Genomic DNA, 21082 nt, shown 5'->3' on the forward strand with positions numbered 1-21082 from the left:
TGCTCACTCAGGGAGAAGTCGGATGTTAACTGAGTAAGACACAAGGGAACCTTCTGGGGTGCCAGGAATGCTTTAGATCCTGATCATGGTAGTGGTTGTGTAGATGAACCCATGTAAACTTCATAGAGCTGTGCACTTGACATTGGTGCACTTTTGGATGAATGTTACACCTCAATTTTTAAAATGTTTACAAATAAACAAAGCAAAGTCCTATAAGTGTTACTTGGTTCATGCATCTCATGGAGAAAATGAGGGAGGGTGTGTGATAGGTCTGCAGTCTCCTTGACACTTCTCAAATAGAGGTATCAGCCTCCAGAAAAAGCAGTGGAGCCAAGTGAAGAAGAGCAGGCTGTGGGAAGGTCATCAAGGACCAGTCCCAAGAAAATTTTCTCAATAATCGGGACATGAAAAGGAAGCAGGTGGCAGTCACAGGAAGGACAGGAGAAATGCAAATGTCTTTGGCTTCAGCCAACATTGAGTTGTGTTCAGCCATATTTGGGTATATTATACAATGTACAATAATACTTCCTCTGGTATTGTTTTGTGTGTGCTAACACTCACTAACTAAAATTATAACTAAGCCAGCATCTTCCGATCCTTACACACTGTGAACTGATAAGAATTGGCTATATTTCTCAACACAGTTTTTAGAAAAGACTATCAATTACCTGTAATAGGTCAGCAAAGATCCAGGTGGCTTTTTAACTTGCCTTTGTTTTCACAAGAGGTTGCGTACAGGCAAGCATTCTGTCGCTCCAGTCACTGACAGGAGAGATGCCCTGCCTCGGTGGCTTTAGTGGACACAGATTGGCATGATTTTCCAACAAGTCTTTTATGCAAGAGGGGTTGGCAGGCATGCAAGAAACCATTTTTTTTTTTTAGAATTTATTTATTTATATTTTGGGGAGAGGGCTGGAAACTCATAGTATTTGCTTCCTGTCTGTGCCTTGATCTGGCAAGCCCAGGGTTTCAAACCTGCAACCATTCCGAGTCAATGCTCTATCCACTGTGCTTTGTAATGCTAATGTTGCCCTCACACCTGAGCTCCACTTCCCAGGTTTGTGTGGGGAGTTGTGAGAAGACACTCAGAGCCCCTTAGAGCCCTCTGAAGCAGGTCTTTTTTCTATGTCCTAGAATTTTCTTTCACAGATGAGGTTACTGGTCCTCTTAATCCCTTTGTCAAAAAACACAAAAGGGGATTGGCCAAAATCCCAACACTCTCCCCCTTCTACAGTTTCCGTGGCAGCAGAGCTCAAAATGGAAGCATCCTCAGGAAACATCCGGACCCCAGGCCCTTCTGTCCACCCCGAATAATCCATGGGGAGGCAGTGGGAGGCCTCCATTCTTACTCTCTGTTAAATTAGCCACTTCCCCTATATAGCCCAGAGCTCCCCATGTGGGTGCACTCATTCAATCATTCACTCCAGTCATTCTTTCAATCAATTGTTATTGGGCATCCGATCCAAGCTCTAGACTAGGCCCTGGGGAGGTAGAGGACTGCAAACAAGCAAATACAAACTAATGGAGAAGAGGGGGCTTACACGATCATAATTCAGTGGTAGATATTAACATAAGGGAAGTCTGAGTTCTGTGGGAGCACATAGTTAAGGAGACCTCAGTGAGGAAGTAGCATTTCAGTCTAGACTACAGGATAAGCAGAAGAGCAGGCAGGCTGGGAAGTGAGCTCTGGTAGAGGAAACAGCTTGTGCATAAGCAATAGGTAAGAGGCAGCATGGCTTACAGGAAACCTTGTAGTTCTGTTGTAAAGTACCGTTTCACCGGTTTTACATAGAGACACCAAGTCCAAGTGAATTTTTAAGGAGTTTTATTAAAAGGAGGTGATTTATTAATATGCTGGCCACATATAACTAACATGGGGCAAAGCTGACCCAAATCGTGCCCTCCAGCATATAGCCCTGAGGCAGGCTATATACCTTTGATCATATTCAGGTTTTTGGGGTGGAGGAGGGGAAGATGATACAATTCATAAGCAAGATTATAACATTCATCTATATGGTTTATAAAAAAAATATTTCTACATATTAAAACTTAAAAGGTAACCCAATAGCAAAAAATGTTGTTTTATATATTAAAAGACATTCCCAAATTTTCAGTGTTCATCTGCCATCCCTTTGTTTAGAGCCAGGATGGCAAACCTTTTTATAAAAACTGCCCACTTTTGCAGTGCTGGTCAACCTGGTCCCTCCCACCCACTAGTGGAGGGTCCAGCTTTCATGGTGGGCCAATCACCACGGCACCATTTGGACTACCCACCATGAAAGCTGAAACCCCACTAGTGGGTGGTAGGGACCAGGTTGACCAGCACTGCAAAAGTGGGTGGTTTTTATAAAAAGATTCGCCATCCTGGGTTTAGGTATCAATATATACATTAACTATACGCCTTCAGGATGGGAGGGGAGCCTGTATGGCGCCAGGGGGTAAGCGTCCCTGAACGGCCCGTTAAAGAAAGAAAGAAAGGGATATAAGAAAAGGCTTTCCTTAATCTCTCTTCCTTTCCTGCACCTGGCCAGGTGTTTATTCTCTTCCTCACAGGTGCAGGGAAAGGGAGAAAATCCAAGTTTCCCTTCTACTTCCACTCAAAACCTAGCACAAAGTCTTTCTATTTATAACACAGTACTGTCGCCCATCCTGAGTTGGTGCAAATCACACACAAAATAATATTTACAAAATCTTTCTGTATGCTTAGCCCAAATTATAAAATGCCCTTTAAGCTTTCTAGTAAAAGGGGGTTTTCTACACAGTATGTCTCTGCAAGCCAGAAAACTCCCACATTTCTCTCCCTGCACTCCCTATAGAAAGGAGAGAGCAAAAAACCTGACTTTCTCCTAAAATATTAATATTAATTTTTTAATTTTTTGGTAGTTTACCACAGTTCTTATTGACCACTAGAGTATGGGATGGAAAGAGTTACATTTCTTGGATGACTTTCCCTCATGTCATAGTCCCTTAGTCCCCTCCACTCCAGTCATCTTGACCACCTTGCTGTTCCCCGAACACTCTGGCCTTAGGATTCTCACTCAAGCTGTTGCCTCTGTCTATGACACCCTTCTCTAAGATAATCTGTTCAGCCAAGTCCCCCACTTCCTTTGTGCTCATATCTCACCTTCTCAATGGGACCCTCTGAGCAGCCATTTATTGCCACATACTACTCTCACTTACCACTAACCACCCTAATCCCTCCTCTAATTTTCCTTTGTGACACAGTATCCTTCACCTTCTAACTACTATCTACTTTACTTATTAATTATTGTATATTTCCTCCACAAAATGTCAGCTCCACAAGACAGGGACCTTTTCCTTCTTCACTGAGGCCTCCAAAGCCCTTGAATATTTGATGGAACAAATAGATGGGATTTCAGAAGCTAACAGAGAGGGTCCAGACTGCAGAGGCCTTGAAGGCCAGGAGAAGACATGTGAGTTTGACTGCAAGTATAAAGGAAAGGCATCAAAGGGCTTTGAGTAGGGGAGGATCAGAGTCTGAGTTACAATTTAAAAGCTTGGTCTGGAGTCTGTATGGACCACAGCTTGAAGGAGAACAGTTACTGCAGGCATCCAGGTTTGCGGCAGTGGGGGCTCAGCTAGGGTGAAGGCATCAGGAGAGGTGGGTGGATTGAAGAGATCCCAGCAGGTGATCCCACCATGCCTTAGTGACCTGAGGATCATGTGGTTTCAGAAAGACAGAAGGCAGACACACAGGTTCCTATCTGAGTGACAGGACTAGGAGCTGCTTGCCAAGATGGAGGTACAAGGGAGTAACAACTGGGGGCTGGAGTGGTCGAGAGTTCTCTCTGAGCCACTATGAATTGGACTTTCTGAATTATAGACTTTCAAATGGAGATGTCAAGTAGCCAATTCAACAATGTTTAAGCTCAAAGTGAAAGTTTAGATTGGAAATACGCATATGGGATCATTGACTTAGAGTTGTTCTTAAAGTCATGAGTGTAGAGGGAGAAAAGATGACTAAGAACTGATCTTGAGAACTAAACCCTGAAACCTTGAAGGGTGAGGAGTGTGTTAGAGAGGTGGGGAGAAAGCAGGCCGGGAAGAAGGAACTGTGTGGATATAACCTCAACATAAAAAAGACAGGAATCTTATCAAATTCTTCAAAAACCAAAGAGTCTTAGAAACTGTCAAAACCAAAAGGTGCCTAAAGAGACATGGCTTTAATTAATAATACCAAAATTAGTTCATTAATTGTAACAAATGACTATACTACATACATGTACACCTACATACATGTAAAATATTAATTAAGACAGAAACTGGATGCAAGGTATAAGAAATTCTCTGTAGTATCTTCTCAATTATTCTCTAAATCTAAACTGTTCTAAAAAATAATTTATTTTTAAAAAGTATGAGTCTCACATCACAGAATACAAAAGATTGTAAGAAAATACTATGAAGAACTATATGCCAAAAAATTGAACAACCTGGGGAAAATGGATAAATTCCTAGAAACATACAATCTTCCAAAACTGAATATGGAAAAATCAGAAAACCAGAACAGACTGATTACAACAAATGAAATTGAAACAGTAATCAAAAAAACTCCTAGCAAACAAAAGTCCTGGACTAGGTGGCATCACAGGTGAATTTTACCAAAACATGCAAAGAAGAACTAATATCTATCCTTCTCAAGCTATTCCAAAAAATTTAAGAAGAGGGAAGGCTTCCAAGCTCATTTTACAAGGCATGCATTATCCTAATTTCAAAACCAGGTAGAGACATTACAAAGAAAGGAAACTATAACCCAATATACCTGATGAACATAGATGCTAAAATTCTCAACAAAATAGCCTGACAAGGTGGTGGCACAGTGGATAGAGTGTTGGACTGGGATGCAGAAGACCCAGGTTCAAAACCTTGAGGTCACTGGCTTGAGCACAGGGTCACTGGCATGAGCATGGGATCACAGAGATGAACTATGGTCCCTGGCTTGAGCCCAAAGGTCGCTGGCTTGAAGCCCAAATTCACTGGCTTGAGACCAAGGTTGCTGGTTTAGGGTCACTCACTCTGCTATAGCCCCCAGTCAAGGCACATATGAGAAAGCAACCAATGAATAACAACAAAGAATTGATGTTTCTCATCTATTTCCCTTCCTGTCTGCCTGTCCCTATCTGTCCCTCTTTCTGTCTCTCTCTGTCTCTGTCACACACACAAAAAAAATTTTCAACAAAATATATATATTAGCAAACTAGTTCTAGCAAATACATTAAAAAAATCATCAGAAAAAAAAAAAGAGAAAAAAAAAATCATATGCCATGATCAAGTGGGATTTATTCCAAGGATGCAAGACTCGTACAATATTCACAAATCAATGAACATGAGTCATCACATAAACAAAATGAAAAATAAAACTCACCTGATCATGTAAATAGATACAGAAAGAGCATTTGATAAAATCCAACACCCATGTATGATTAAAACTCTCAGCAAAGTGGGAATGCAAGGAACATACCTCAACATGATAAAAGCAATCTATGACAAAATGACAGCCAACATCATATTTAATGGGCAGAAATTAAATGCAATCCCTTTAATTAGGAGCAAGACAGGGGTGTCCCCTTTGACCACTCTTATTTAGCATAGGACCAGAAGTCCTAGCCACAGCAATCAGACAAGAAGAAGAAATAAAAGGCATCTAAATTGGAAAAGAAGAAGTAGAACTGTCATTATTTGCTGATGACATGATACTGTACATAGAAAACCTGAAAGTCTCTGCCAAAAAACTACTGGACCTGATAAATGAATTAGGCAAGGCAGCAAGAATAAAATTAATATTCAGAAATCAGTGGCATTTTTATATGCCAATAATAAACTGTCAGAGAAATTAAAGAAACAATCCCATTTACTATTGCAACAACAACAACAAAATAAAGTATTTAGGAATAAATTTAACTAAAGAGGTAAAAGACTTGTACTTGGAAAATTATAAGATATTGAAAAAAGAAATCGAGGGTGATACAAACAAGTGGAAGTATATATATACATATGTATACAGGCAGACAGGAAGGAAGAATTAACATCATTAAAATGTCTGTACTACCCAAAACAATCTATAAATTCAATGTAATTCTTATTAAAATATTCAATACTAGTGTCATACTTCATAGGTCTAGAACTAATCTTCTAAAACTGTACATGGAACCAAAAAAGAACCCAAATAGCTTCAGCAATCTTGAAAATGAAGAACAAAGTGAGAGGTATCACATCTCTGATATGAAGTTATACTACAGGCCATTGTAATCAAAACAGCCTGGTACCAGCATAAGAACAGGCATATAGATCAATAGAACAGAACAGAGAACCCGGAAATAAACCCACACCTTTATGGTTAATTAATATTTGACAAAGGAGGCAAGTATATACACTAGAGTAAAGACAGTCTTTAATAAATGGTGTTGGGAAAATTGGACAGGTACATGCAGAAAAAATCAAACTAGACCACCAACTCCCACCATTAAAATAAACTCAAAGTGGATAAAAGACTTAAATGTAAGTTTTGAAATAATAGAAATCCTAGAAGAAAACATACACAGTAGACTCTCAGACATCTCTTGAAGAAATTTTTGCTGCTATATGTCCTTGGGCAAGGGAAATAAAGGACAAAATAAACAAATGGGACTTATCAAAGTAAAAAACTTTTGCACAACAAAAGACACCTTTAACAAAATAAAAAGGCAACCCACTCAATGGCCATATTCAACAATACATCTGATAAGGGGTTAATAACCAAAACTTATAAAGAATTTATAACTCTAAGCCCTGGCTGGATAGCTTGGTTGGTTAGACCGCTGTCCCAAAGTGCAGAGGTTGCTGGTTCAATCCCCGGTCAGGGCACATACAGGAACATCTCAATGTCTCTCTCTCTCTCTCCCTGCCTCTCTTTCACAAACACACACACACAAAAAAAAAAAGAAAAGAAAAGAAAAACCTTATAAAACTCAATACTAGGAAGGTAAACAATCCAATTTAAAAAATGGGTAAAGGACCTGAATAGACACTTCTCCAAAGAGGCCATACAGATGGCAAATAAACATAAAAAAAAAAAAAAAAAAATGCTCAACATCACTAATCACCAGAGAAATACAAATTAAAACCACAATGAAATATCACCTCACATCTGTCAGAATGGCTTTCATTAACAAAACAACAAACAACAAGTGCTGACAAAGGTTGAAGAAAAAGAAACCCTCCTGCACTGCTGGTGAGAATGCAGACTCATGCAGCCACTGTGGAAAACAGTATGGCATCTCCCAAGAAAATTAAAAATGAAGTTTCCTTATGACCAAGCTATCTCACTTCTAGGAATATATCCTAAGAATATTAAAACACTATTTCAAAAGGACATATGCACCCCCATGTTTATTACATTGTTGTTTGCAATAGCTAAGATCTGGAAACAGCCTAAGTGTCCATCAGTGGTGAGTGGATAAGAAGTGGTAACTTTGCATAATGGACTACTATGTGGCCATAAAAGAAAGGAAATCTTACCTTTTACAACAGCATCAATGGACCTGGAGATTATTATGCTAAGCGAAATAAGCCAGGCAGAGAAAGAAAAATATCATATGATCTCCCTTATATGTGAAATCTGATGAACACAATAAACTGAGGAACAAAATAGGAACAGAGGCAGGGTCACAGTGAAGAGATGAGCATCTATCAAAGGGAAGGGGGGAAAGGAGATAGAATCAAAGAAGGTGAAGGGACTAGTTAAATTATATATACACAACACAGAGATACAGAAAACAGGGTAGCAATAGCCATAGGGAAAAGGCTAGTGGAGGTAGGAGAAGGGTGCAAAGAGGGGAGATGAGGATAGAAAGAGACTTTGCATGGGGCATGGAGGGCACAATGTAATGTGTTGAGGGTGTTATATTGAGTGAGACGCTTGAAACCATGTCAACACAATCAATTAAAAATAAAAAAATTTTTAAAGGTCACCCAGAAATGAACACTGTTAATCTTTAAAAAAAATGAATATGAGTCTCATAAATGGCCCCCAACACACACATGCACCCTAAGGACATAGTAATTTGTTTCTCTGTAGAGGATTTTGACACTGATCAGTTCCATCTGTAGTCAAAAGACTAAGGGCGCTATGAATATCTCGTCCCTCCTCCCCTGCCAAAGAACAGATGGGCCTCACCTCTACCTACTTTCTTTCTGTTCACAGAAAGAATACTCTCCTCAGGCCATATTTCCTAATGAGAACAAGAAGCAAAGACTAAATGGCTCAGGTAAGTCAGACCCACCTCAATTCCTAGGGAGATACAAACTGAATTAATCCCTTTTGGAATGCTCTGTAAACACACATTCTTTAGTCATGATTTTCTTGAACCCACACCTAGTTTAATAGCTGGCTTGGTTTTCCCCCTGCAGCTTTGGTGCCAACTAGGTTCAAATTCCAGCTCTACAACTAACAAGTTATGGGATCTTGAGCAACTCACTTGAGCCTTATTTCCCTCGTTTATTTCTTATAAATATACTAAATTTTCTTCATTTCTAAAAGGGGCATAACCATACTTGGTCAGAGTGGATTAAATGAGATGAATGGTAAATTGAATATAATTTCATCTTCTGAAGAATGAATATGAGATAGTGAATTCCAGATGTCTTGCATCATGCCTGAAGCCCACAGGTTGGTTGTTGATGAGAGACATATCAGTGTGACCAATCAGTGAATTCTCGGGAGATAAAGTGTGTCACTTGGGTCCTTGGAACCTTGGGTGGTGACTGAGGGTTAGAGGAGTACAGGAATCTCTGAATCAGAGCAGAAGCTAGGAGTGAGCAGTGACCAAGGGATTTGGCTGGCATTTGGCCTAGGAGATAGCCAGACTGGAGAGGACCAGATGGAAGTGATATTCTGTGGCCGAGGTCCCAACAGTCAGCTCAAGACTCCCTGGTCCACACAGGTACAACTTTAACAGATGCCATCCAGTACCCTGGTCAGCTCCAGGGGTTCTGTAGATTTCAGGGGCACTAGTTTTGTGGGTGGAGACTGGATTGGGTCTTGGCTCCTCCAACTAGCTGTGTGAATGTGAGCAAGTTACCTCTCCTCCCTAAGTCTCAATTATCTCATCTCTAAACTGGAGATAATATCTACCCTTCAGTGCTTTTGTAAAGAGTCAATGAGATTACAGAGAGGCCTGTGTCTGATGTCAGACTGCCTGAGTTTGTGTCCAAGCTCCACACTGTGTGGTCTCAGAGAAGTTGTTTAACCTCTGTGAGCCTCAGTTTGCTCATCTGTAAAATTGAAAAACTAACAGACGCTACTTCATAGGTTTATGAAGATGAAACAAAATAGGACAATAAAGCACACAGTAAACATTAGATTTTTTTGTTTTAGAAGAGACTTAGCACAACACCATACAGAGTAGATCATCAAAATGGTCAGTTTCTTATATCTACCAAATCTACCTGGTTGACTTTGCCTCTTCCTCCACCTTTAAACTTATTTTTAAGTGAGGAGGGGAGATAGACAGAGTCCCATATGCGCCCAGAGGGGATCCACCCAGCAACCCCAGTCTAGGGCCAATACACGAATCAACCAAGCTGTCCTCAGCGCCTGGGCCAACATTCTAATTAATCAAGCCATACTGGCTGCGAGAGGGGAAGGAGAGAGAAGAGGGAGAGGGAGGGGAAGAGAAGCAGATGGTCATTTCTCATGTGTGCCCTGACTAGGGATGGAACCTGAGACAACCACATTCTGGGTGATGCTCTATTCACTAAGCCAAATGGCCAAGGCCTAGACTCTTTTGGTTGGTCTTCCCATCTCTGCTGTTAGAGATTCCAAAAAGTCAGAGAAATCAATCTTGTGGAGTCCCACAGGCTTCCCCCCATAATCATCTTTCCCCAGTGAAGTCTCCTGCTTCTCGGTGCCATCCACTCCAGGAAGTCTTGGAACAATTTTTTAAATACCAGTCTATAGTATTCATTCCGTGTTAGCCACTGTTCTAAGATAGATCATTTACCCTCACAAAACTGTGAGATAAGTACCCACTTTACAGATGAGAAAACTGAGACTCTGCGGGGTTAGGTAATTAAATCGTGGGATCACACAGCTATTAATTGGTGGCGCTGGGATCTGATCCCAAGAATTGCACTTCAGGACTCCACACCTGCTTGTAGCATTCAACGAGGTCAGCAGCCAGGGAAATGACGAAGACTGAAGGACACCCGGTTCTCGCCATGGACCTGGAACCACAGGACCAGGAAGAGTCCTGCCTGCTGCCTAGGCTGGTATACCTACCATTGCCCTTGCCCCCTGCCGCCGCGGCGCCTCCGCGCCTGGCTCTCGGAGCGCTGCGGTAACCTGATCTACGGGGTTTTGGCCTCGCGACCGCGTCACAGCCGCGGAGATGCTCGAGCTCGGGACTACGCTCCACCGTGCGCTCCCCGCCCGCAGTGCGGACTCCGCCGTCGGGTGCGCGGGCGCATGGCGCAGCGGCTGGGCGAACGGGCACGGGGGCCCACCGAGGCCACGGGGCTCTACCGGGCAGTGATGCTCAGGTCGGGTAAGTGGGGGCAAGGCCACCTGGCCTGCGACTCGGAAGAGAGCGAGAAGGGCACAGTGGGCGCACCGAGTTCAGCGACTGGCCAGCCAGCCGCCCAGAGCTTCCATACTTCATTGCTCTGCCTCCCTCCTTTCCTTTCTTCTTTCCTCCCTTCCTCCTTTCTTCATTTTTTCCTTTCTTCTTTCCCGTCTTTCATTCTCTCTTTCCTTCCTATACTCTTCCTTTTGCGGATCTTTACTCCTGTATGCGAGCGCGCGCGCGCACACACTCTCTCTCTCTCTCTCTCTCTCTCTCTCTCTCTCTCAGTTTCCTGACGACAAAAGTCCTGCGAGGTTCCATCCCCTGGCGGGTGGGTTAAGCAGAGACTCACACAAGTGCGCGAAGGCGTGCGTGGGCGTGGGAGCGCGGAAGATGGGTAAGATCCAGGACCCACGGGGGGGGGTGGAGGAGCACAGGGTACATTGATGTCCCGGGAGGGGCGAAGGGGAGCGAACAAATTACTGGAAGGCTAGGAATCGTTTTTTCTATATGTCATTTAAGAAGAAAAGGATTGGGAAGGAAACATAATGGTGATCGTTTTTGAGGATGGGAGTTGGATGACAAGTGTGTTTTTTATTTGTCTTTTAGTTTATTTGAAGTAAACATTACTTTTGTGCTCAGATCAATAAGAGATTTTAATTTAAGAAAATGAAACAAAACAATGTACGGTCGATGTGCAAATAATTTGAGGAACACAGGAATATAGAGAGAAGAAAAAGAATGCCAGCAGTAAGCGTTTGGGGCGTTTCCTTTCCGGACTTTGTGCTTGAGAGAGACGTTTGGGGAGGTGAAGGTTGGTCTCCTGTTGGTCTCTGCTAGTTTAGGGGTACATGTTTAGAAAGCATCGGGGGACTTGAACTTATGGCGCAGCGACCCTCTGCCGTGGGCAAGAACAGTCCCTACACAGTAGTCCTGCCCACAGAGAAGCCAGAGGTTGGCCGCGCATCTGCAGCGGTCGTGCCTGCCTCTGCCTCGAAAGCCGTTTGCTCTGGGACTGATTGCTTTCGCGCTCAGACTGGCTCCGCCCCGTATGATCCTGCCTCTTGCCTCGGAGCTACTGTTTGGGAACATTGGAACAAAGGGTCTCTAGGTCCAAAAGCAAGCACTAGCCAAGACTTCAGAGTTGGCGGCGCCTTACTGGGAGAGGGTCTTTTGTATTTTTCTGAAGCTGGAAACAGGGAGACAGTCAGACAGACTCCCGCATGCGCCCGCCCAGGATCCACCCGGCACGCCCACCACGGGGCGATGCTCTGCCCATCTGGGGCGTAGCTCTGTCATGACCAGAGCCATTCTAGCGCCTGGGGCAGAGGCCAAGGAGCCATCCCCAGCGCCCGGGCCATCTTTGCTCCAATGGAGCCTTGGCTGCGGGAGGGGAAGAGAGAGAAAGAGAGGAAGGAGAGGGGGAGGGGTGGAGAAGCAGATGGGTGCTTCTCCTGTGTGCCCTGGCCGGGAATCGAACCCGGGACTTCTGCACGCCAGGCCGACGCTCTACCACTGAGCCAACCGGTCAGGGTCTTAAATGTGGCTAAGCCCCGAAGACAGAAAGGGCGAAGCTCCCTAATTAGATGAATCTGATTTCAAATCGCAGTTCCAGTGATTTCCCCACTAAGCACTTTTCCTAAGTGTCCTCACTCAGTTCCTATCTTCTCAGAAAGATGGGGAGTATCTCTAGAGCCGTTCCAGGAGCCATACGCTTGCCTGGAAACTACTACACAGGGACACAGCCAGGAGGGGAGCCTGTGACTGGGGTCACTTTGTGCTAGGCTTCCGGTGGCTAGCTCATTCCATCTTCACAACCCAACAAGGTCACTGCTAATTGTCATCCCTATTTAATGCATGAGTATACTGAGGCTTCGAGAGCTGAAGCAGCTTACCCATAGCCTTGCTAAGGAACCCTTTCTATCCCACTAAAGGGTAGAAAACACATTCAAACTTGGATCTATCTGTGCCGAAGTCTGCACACCTTCTGAGAATAGTAATAATGGCAGGTGATTGTTGGTCACTTTTTATTGCCACTCTGCCAACTGCTGTACATCTCAAGAGCTTCATTCATTTAATCATTTATTGATTATTTTTATGCACTAGGCTCCATGCAAGGCACAAGGATGTTCCAATAACTAAAACAGGTATGTCCCTCCTCTTAGGGAGGTAAGTAGTATTCACCCCTAGTTTAAACATGAGGAGACGGAGGTTCCGATGGTAATATGACTTGCCTAAGGTCACTCCGCCAATCTGGTAGAGCTGAAATTCAAACCCAGTTCAGCTGTGCTCTGGCTGTCTCATGTAAGGAAGAGGAAGGAGTGAGAACAGGGGGTGAGAGAACCAACCCGGACATTTAGTGAAGAGACAAGAGCCCCCCTCCTTCAGAAACTCCAAAAGACCAGATTGTAGAATCAAACCCAAAATGGCAGCCATCTTCATACAGTAGCCTCAAGTCATGCACCAATGTAACATAACACTTTTAGAAAAATTATCATCCCAAATTATTTTAAAATATTTTTTTAATATTAAAGTATTACAGGCTCACCAGGAATATTTTGGATAATCAAGAATAGAGAAGGAAGCCTTATCCAGAATCTCACTAACCATAGGTAGTGACTTGTAACACCAAGGATGTATCCTTCCAGTCTTTGCTCTGCATGGTTTGTGTGTGTAGACCTGTGTGCTTGTTTTACATTGCTGAGATTGTACTGACTCTGGTCTTTGATCCCACTTTTTTCACTTGTATGAAAATCTTTAATGCTCTCAAATGGGTATCAGGCTAACAGCTACAGCTTTGGAGCCCAGACTCTGGGGCGGCACTGTATGAAGGCCTTCCCAAGCTGTATCTCCTTATTTCTCAAAAGAATGTCTGCCTCATTTTAGAGAAGTTGAAGGTCACTTGGCTGGCCAGCCATGGAGCCAGGAGTGGTGTCTGTGTTTGCACCAGAGCTGGGTCTCTGAACCACTGAGTTGGAAGGGCAACCTCTGGGGATTCACTCATGCTTGGCCGTGCCTGGTGGTCAGTGCAGTGCTGTAAAAGGCCTACCTGCGGCTCATCACCAGGCACCCTAGCTGGACCTCAGGCCAGGTTCCTGGCAGGGAAGGAAGCATGTCTCTGTGTCACAGACAGAGGAACACTCCCTGGGTGCCTGTGGGCATTGGAGACTGTGTACCCTCTGCAGCCAGAGGCACAGCCAGAGCTTTCATCCCTGCCTACCAAGCAGGGTTGCCAGGTAAAATACAGGGTGCCTAGTTAGATTTGAATCTCAGATAACACACCGAATAATATTTTAGAGTCTAAAAAATTACTCATTGCTTATCTGAAGTTCAAATTTACAATGAACATGCTGCATTTTTATTTGCTATGTTTGGCAACCCCACTGTCAGGAATCATGAAATTGCTTTGCCAAACCATGGTCTGCCTAAGTTCTTCTGTATGTACACACACACACACACACACACCCTCACATACATACCTCTCCTCATCCCTAGATCCACTGTCCATCTCTTGTCTGGCTACAAAGTACATTAAAATGTGCGGGGAGTGGGAGGCACCTCAGGGTCCTTCTGCAGCAAAGAGACCAGATTAACTGTGCCTAATTGCAGCTAGGTTGACAGCCAGCTTTCTGAAAAATAAGACTCAGTTCTTCTCCACTCCCTCGCACTTTCCTGTTTACATGCTTGAAATCCCTCCACCAGCTTAATTCTTCCTAGTTCAAACTTGTTGTAAAGGCTTCTCTCATTACTTTCATAATCTCCCTGTGGATCTAATAACAAGTTTTTCTGCCAACGCAGTTTCTCCCCCATGCCCTTCCAGCCCAGCATGTAGGGGGTATGGGCTGCTGTGTGGGTGGCTCTCAAAACTCTCAGTGAAGCTTTGAAAAGTGGCCTTGGAGACTTACAATGAATACAGGACTGGGGAGGAAGTTTTGAGTTGCCATGGAAACTTCTTGTCTGATGTTTGTGGGCCCAGATAAGTTGATCCAGGCGCCTGTCGGCTTGGAGCAAAGGGGCAAAACTGAAAGGAAAGACAGTTTGGAGTTCTTTTCCGCAAGTGCAGCCACAGTTCACGGTAGATGCAGGAAGCCTGCCCAGCTCCCACTCACAACTGCCTCTTGTGGTCTTCATAGCCCCTTTCTCTTGCTCCTCTTATTCCCCAGAAAACAAACTTCAGAGGGACAGGAAGGGAGTGTGGGAGGGTTGTGCTCAGCATGATGGAGTCTGGTCCCCAGGCCCCTCGTACTCCAGAGTCCTTCCTTTAAGGAAAACGGAAGGCCCCACGAAAAGCCATACAGACCAAGGCGGGAGGCAGCAGCCAGGGTTGAATTTAGCCATTACCTGGAGTAAACCACTGAAAGTTTCATTTTCCCAGAAGGCTTCTTCTTTCTAGTATTCACAATGGACATGACTGATGTGAATCACAACTATAGTTAGTTGAAAAAAGTTGCTCTTTATCATATTTTTAATCTTTATTGTTGTTTTCTGATACAAAAGAAATCTATGTTTGCTTGTCTTTTTTAAGTCACAAACTTTACAAAAATATAGTGTCAAAGGAGATGGCCTGTAATTTTATACCATAGAGTAATGATTCTCAAAGTCCCGAATAAAAGCACATCCCCCAGGGTGGGATATGTTAAAATCCAGATTCCTAGGCCCCTCCTTCATAGGTTCTAATACAGCAGTCCAAGAACATGGCCCAGTAATACAATTTTAACACTCATTTTAAGTGATGTCTGATAATGACATCTGAGATACATTGATCTTAAACTGACCTCTGCTAACAGTGTAGTGTATATGCCTCAGGTTGGTTCTCTGTGTATATACAGTTGACCCTTGAACCATATAGGTTTGAACATCATGGGTCCACTATAGGTGGATTTTTTTTTCAATAAACATGGTAATTATATTTTCTCTTTTTTATGATTTTCTTAACACTTTCTTTTGTCTAGCTTACTTTTTAAAAATAGAATATATAATACATATAACACAAAAAATAAAAAAGTGTTCATCGACTATGTTATCAGTAAGCCTTCCAGTCAAAAGTAGGCTATTAGTTTTGGAAGTCAAAAGTTATACGTGGATTTTTGACTGCACAAGGAGTTGGTGCCCCTGACACCATCATTGTTCAAGAGTCAACTGCACTAACATTTTAAACCAGGACAGAGGGGGAAGGAGAATCATCCTGTATGTGGTTTTCCAGTTTTTCACTAAACATGAAGTGGTCATCTTTTCAGGTCTGAAGTGTAGCATAATCTCTTACTGATAGGGTGTGGTTGGGAAATGGTGGTTGTTGATCTATGATCTCACACACATTACATGTGAACACATACAGTAAACGGGTGGTCTAACAAGCTCAGGGATGTCAGTGCTTTGGGTGTCTGCAAGTCAATAATTGTTAGTGAGCCTTTGGTAGTGGGACAGGAATACTAAGAAGGATGAGGGAGACCCTGCCCTCAGGCTGACAGCCTGGTGGGTGATCCTGATGGGTTTGTGTGCAAACTGAGCCATGAGAAGAGCTTTTGTGGAAGAACAGTGAGTCCCAGCTGCCTGGGCTGGGGGAAAGGAACCCAGCCTCTGGAGGTTTCTGCCCAGCTCTCCTTGGCTTTCGGTTGCTCCGGGGCTACTATCAGAGTCTTCCAATAAAGGAAACACACAGTAGGCTTGGAGGTCGTGCTGGCATGGGGATTTTCAGGGTCTGCCCCTCTGGAGTGAGCTGGATTACGGGATTCTGTCTTCTCGAGGGGTGAGCAGACGCTGTCAGCAGTCCCCCTGCCCCAGGAGCCCTTGTGTTCCTCCAGCTGTCAGCAGGCACAGGGACTGGTTCAGACACATCACTGTGAGCCCCAGGAAATGCGCTGTAGTCACACGTGGAGCAGGACAACAGATGTGTAGGACCAGGGACAGAGAAAAGGGGTTTGACAAGAATTTAGTTGTAGTCTTCCATGTCAGAATTTAGTGAAATTAAACCACAGCAGGATGGAAAGCTGGGGTGGGCTACCATTCAGAATGCCTGGAGAGAAGCAAAATTTAGGAAGAAGAAACAAAAAGGAACATATGTTGTTATCAGAAAATGACTTTCTACCCGAAAACTTGTGACCAGCAAAGTGGTACCAGAAGGGCCAGCTTGGCCACGGCTCCCAGGACATGCCTGACCTGCCCTGTGCCTCCCATTACCAACCTCATCCTCACACCCTACACTCCAGCCCACTGGCCTCCTCTGTCATACCATGCTTCCTCACACCCTACACTCCAGCCAACTGGCCTCCTCTGTCATACCATGCTCCTTCCCACCCTGGGTCCTTTCCCCGAGTTCGTTCCGTCTTACTACCTGCAGTGTTCTCCTGTGTTAACAGTCTCCATACCGTGGCTCCTTCTCACCGTTCAGGCCTCCCTCAAATGGCACTTCCCCAATGTCCACCTTCCTAAGCCCAGCCCTCTCTTTCGCCTCACCCAATCTTTCATCACAGTGTTCATCGATGCTCAGCATTTGCTTGTCTCATTTTTTGTCTGACCCTCATTCCCTTGAATGTACGTTACGTGAGCACAGAGCTCTCACCTGTCTCATTCACACTGTGTAGGTCTCCAGCACTTGTAACAGTGCCAGGAGCATAGTAGGTAGTCAATAAATGTTGGTTAAATGAATAATAGGGTCCAAAGAAGACAAAAATTGCATTTTTAATGCCCCCATTCATTGTTGATGTATGTCCTGGGTCTCATCGCCTTCCAAACAACAAGACTCTTTATGAAAAAGTAAAGGTGGGAAGAAGACCAAGTTTAACTGGTAGATGCCAACTTCCTTGTTAGGAAACTAAGGATAATGATGAAAGGCTAGAAAACACTTCCAAATTTTCAAGTAAATGCCAATTCTGAAATTAGGAGCACCCCTCCATTGTCTGTAAGCACCCAGGTGGCCTCTGGCATCAACACAGTCTTTATTTTTGCAGCTGCATACTCACTCACTAAGCCAGGACTCAGGGCATGTATGTCCCCCTGTTACATGCTGGGGCCCTGCCTGCAGGTCCCAGGGTCCAGTTCTCTCTGCAGGAAAAGTCCTATTTGCAGAGCATTGACTAAATGCTCTCACTTATGTCATCTCATCTACATTCTCCCCAAGCCACCTGTTCTTCTCCATATTTGACAAACACAAAAACCCAGGCTCAGGGGCATTGAGTGGCTGCCAAAGGGACTGGTGCCCAAGCCAGGGCTGACCAGAGCTCTGGAGCTTCCACTCCCATACATACTTCTCTGGGCAACATCCTGTTGGTGCCTCTCTGAAGTTCAGACCAAGTACAGGGTATCAAGTAGATCATGTGTATGGAGTTTTGGACCCTTCCTGTGGGTGGCCGAGAACTGACCCAATTTTGTTTCCCCTCCCTTTACAGCCCAGAGGCCTAGCACTGCAGCAGGAAGCCTGCTTGCATCAGGGAGGTGCCACACTGCACTCTTGCGGACCCTTCCATTAGAAACCAGGGAAATGCCTCCAGGGAGCCGCCTCGCTCAGAACAAAGTTTGGAGTGTTTTTATTCCACAACAATCTGACAAAATACGTATTTATTTGGGCCTCTTTAACATGTGGCTCCAACTCGGTGTTTCACATCATGGAAGTGGCTGTGTACCAAATGAAATACTCGTTACTATAGTAACAAGTTCCCTTTTATTGATACCAGAATAAACAGGAATGCAAAGCTGCTTCACACACTGGCACATTTCGGCAGCCTGTGATCCTCAGGGGTTTAAGAACTGCCCTTTGGAGGTGGCCATCCTTGCTAGTCTGGGACTTCTTGGTAGAGTGATGAGACCAGCGACACCATCCTGAGTTTCCTTCCCAACAACCCTGCCGAGAAGTAAGACCATTTCTATTCTGTTTTGCCTGCTGTAGAACTGGGTGCTGTGCTAGGGGGAGGTGCCAGGTTAGGAGGGCGGCCCTAGAGCACTGGAGTCAGCTGCCAAGGGAGCAGAGCTATTTGAGCTTAGGTACCCAGGCTATGTCCCCCATTGGAGAAATGAGTGGGGAGGGTTTGGGGAAAGGATAGGAGACAAAGCAGAGGGAATACTCAGATACAGCCCTCCATTCTCATTGATCTCTGTCTTCTGAGTTCTCAGGTGAATCTGAGTTGATGCATGATCTGTCTCACCCACATCCCTTATCCCACAGCATGGCAGTTTCTCTTCATCATTGATGGGAAAAGGCTACATGGTGGCAAAGGCTACTGAAAGAACACAGATTCTGGCATCAGACAGCTCAGCTCAGATTCTAGCACCTTCATCGGCTGGCTGTGTGATCTGGGGAAATGACATGCCCCTCCACCCCGAGCCTCAGTGTCCTCATCTGTAAAAAGGGATAATGATAGTACCCACCTCCTCAGTCTGCTGTAAGAATTTCATGAAATATGGTACCCAGGTGCTGAGCACATGTTAGGGCACTTTGCAACATTAGCTTTCCAACTGCCTGCCTTTCTGGGAAATTTAGCTTTGTGTTTTGCAGTACGAGGACAGAAGGCCAGGGTTGGGCCAAACATCAGGTGTTATAGGATTGGGCGTGCCACATTTGGGAACTGCTGTCAAACCCAGGTTGTTTCCTGGCTGTGAGGCAGCCCAGCTCCTGTATCTCTGGGTGGCTTGGAGCCTGAGTGGCTTTTAGCTCTGTTGGTGATAAGCATCAGTCAGGATTTTCCCCTGAGGTATCTGCCAAGTGAAGGGGCTGGCATCCTGTCACCGGTGGGCTAGTAGGAATATCTGGGCTGCTGACACTTATTCCTTGATTAGCTGCACAACATTCCCCACCAGTCTTGCTGAGGACCTTCCATGTCATCCCTGGGACAGGCAGGTTTCAGTGGCCCCAAGGATAATGCTCAGGAGGTTTGTCTTGAGTCATTTTCTCATGGGGTGGGGAAGCAGCATCCAAATGGACAAGCAGCTTCGACTGAGGCATCAGCCACAGGGAGATCTGGAAGTGGCTCTCAGACACACAGTTCTCTGGTTGCTGGCCAGTGAAATACAAACAGGCACTTTCCTCACAGGGAGGGAAAAAACGAGTAGCATTGGGAAATCCAGTGGCCATGCTTGTCTCTTTTACTGAATGCCTCTTTCTCCTTTGCCAGTGGTTATTTTTAAAAGCCTCTCTTCTCCTCTCCCCTCCACCTCATGAAATTGTGAAGCAAGAAGGTCCAGGTGTGTTCTGAGTCAGCAGCTTGAACAATAAGGAACAAGTGCAGGGGAGGGATGGCAGAGGAGTAAAGACTCTGACCAACATCCAGGGACGGAAGGCCACCAGCTGGTACCTTCCCAGACAAAGACCAGCCATGGGCAGACCGGCCTGGGGAGTCTGGCTTAAACCCAAAGCTTCTGGGGCTGGGCTTCCCAGTGAGAGTAGGCATTCTATATGAGCTGGGTGTCCTCCAGTTACTAGGCCTCCATTTCTCATCTATAAAACGGGCTCACACTGCCTCTTCATTGGGGTTTCTTTAGTATCTAGAGAGAGAAAAAAGTCAATCTACTTTGATGACTAAAAGATACTTTGCATTTGGAGGACAGCGAAAGGGTAGAAAGAGCACTGAATTTGGAGTCTGAAGGTCCAAGCTTTGTCATTTATTCTGTGTATCTTGGGACAAGTAACTTGACCTCTCTGAGCCTTGGTTTTTTCATCCACATAATGGGAACAATAAAAGAGTACTGCTGGATGCCTCCTAGGGCGACTGAGATCCAGATGGAAGTGAGTGAGCCTTCATCAAATGCCAAGTGCTCGCCCCAGTTCCCCTCAGGACAGGAGGACCACAGTTTGCCTTCATTGAGCATCATTTTGCCAGGTATTGGGCTAACAACATCATGCACATTGTATCATTTTATTGTTTATCCAAACAGCCCCACAAATAGCTGTTGCTATTATCCCCACTGTACAGGGGCTCAGAGGGGTTAAGCTATGTGCCTAAAGTTATACAGCTAGGAAGGGTTATGGCCATGATTCAAACCCAGCCTGTCTCCTCCAAAACATCTGCCTTAACCATGTTGCTTTACAGGTTTATGTGCCATTTGTCATCATTTATGTCATCAAAGACAAGCCAGAATCACCAACAGTGGAAGGGAAGATGAAGGGAACATTAAGGCCTTAGATAGCTCAGTCCTGCAGCTACTTTCCAGGTGAACTGTGACCTGGGTTTCCATCAGCACCACTTTCCTTCCTTACTTCTTATTGCTTTCCTGTGGGGACTGTAGGGAGCTGCTCCCTCCCTAGCATTACCCTCGTCTGCCCCAGCAGCCTGGTGAGCTGAGCCTTGTCTGGAGTGGGGCTGACATCCTGCAGAGTTTGGGAGAGGAGCTTTGCGACCTCTTAGGTCATCAGCAGAACCAGGAAAGAACCAGGCGAGAAGCTCCCAATCTCTCCTCTGACATGTCATTACCCCTCATCTGGGTCAGTTCCACAGTCTGTATATTAAGGATGAATGATTTGCCCATCTTGTCATCATGCAAAAACACTCAGTTTAGCTGTCACCTACTGGCTACCTCTACCCCTGCTCAGTACT

At 44.8% G+C, this 21082-nt stretch overlaps 1 protein-coding gene across 7 annotated transcripts in view; it reads left to right on the forward strand.

Annotated features, from left to right (window-relative positions):
* Positions 1–21082, forward strand: part of FAM107A (family with sequence similarity 107 member A) — a 65496-nt gene that overhangs the window by 35113 nt on the left and 9301 nt on the right. Inside the window, exons 1-2 of one of the 7 annotated variants that reach the window (XM_066245318.1) lie at positions 10476–10541; positions 18230–18406. The exons of 1 other annotated variant lie outside the window; for it this stretch is intronic. Coding sequence is in view for 3 of the 6 variants with exons in the window: in XM_066245315.1 (XP_066101412.1) it covers positions 10463–10541 (79 nt within the window). In the remaining 3 variants the exon portion in view is untranslated. Of the gene's footprint in view, positions 1–8200; positions 8265–8893; positions 8940–10353; positions 10542–10879; positions 10957–18229; positions 18407–21082 lie in introns of those variants that run through there. 5 more of the 7 variants (XM_066245313.1, XM_066245319.1, XM_066245315.1 and 2 more) reach the window with 5 other exon arrangements.

Source organism: Saccopteryx bilineata, chromosome 10 (assembly GCF_036850765.1).
Source record: "Saccopteryx bilineata isolate mSacBil1 chromosome 10, mSacBil1_pri_phased_curated, whole genome shotgun sequence".
NCBI lineage: Eukaryota > Metazoa > Chordata > Mammalia > Chiroptera > Emballonuridae > Saccopteryx > Saccopteryx bilineata.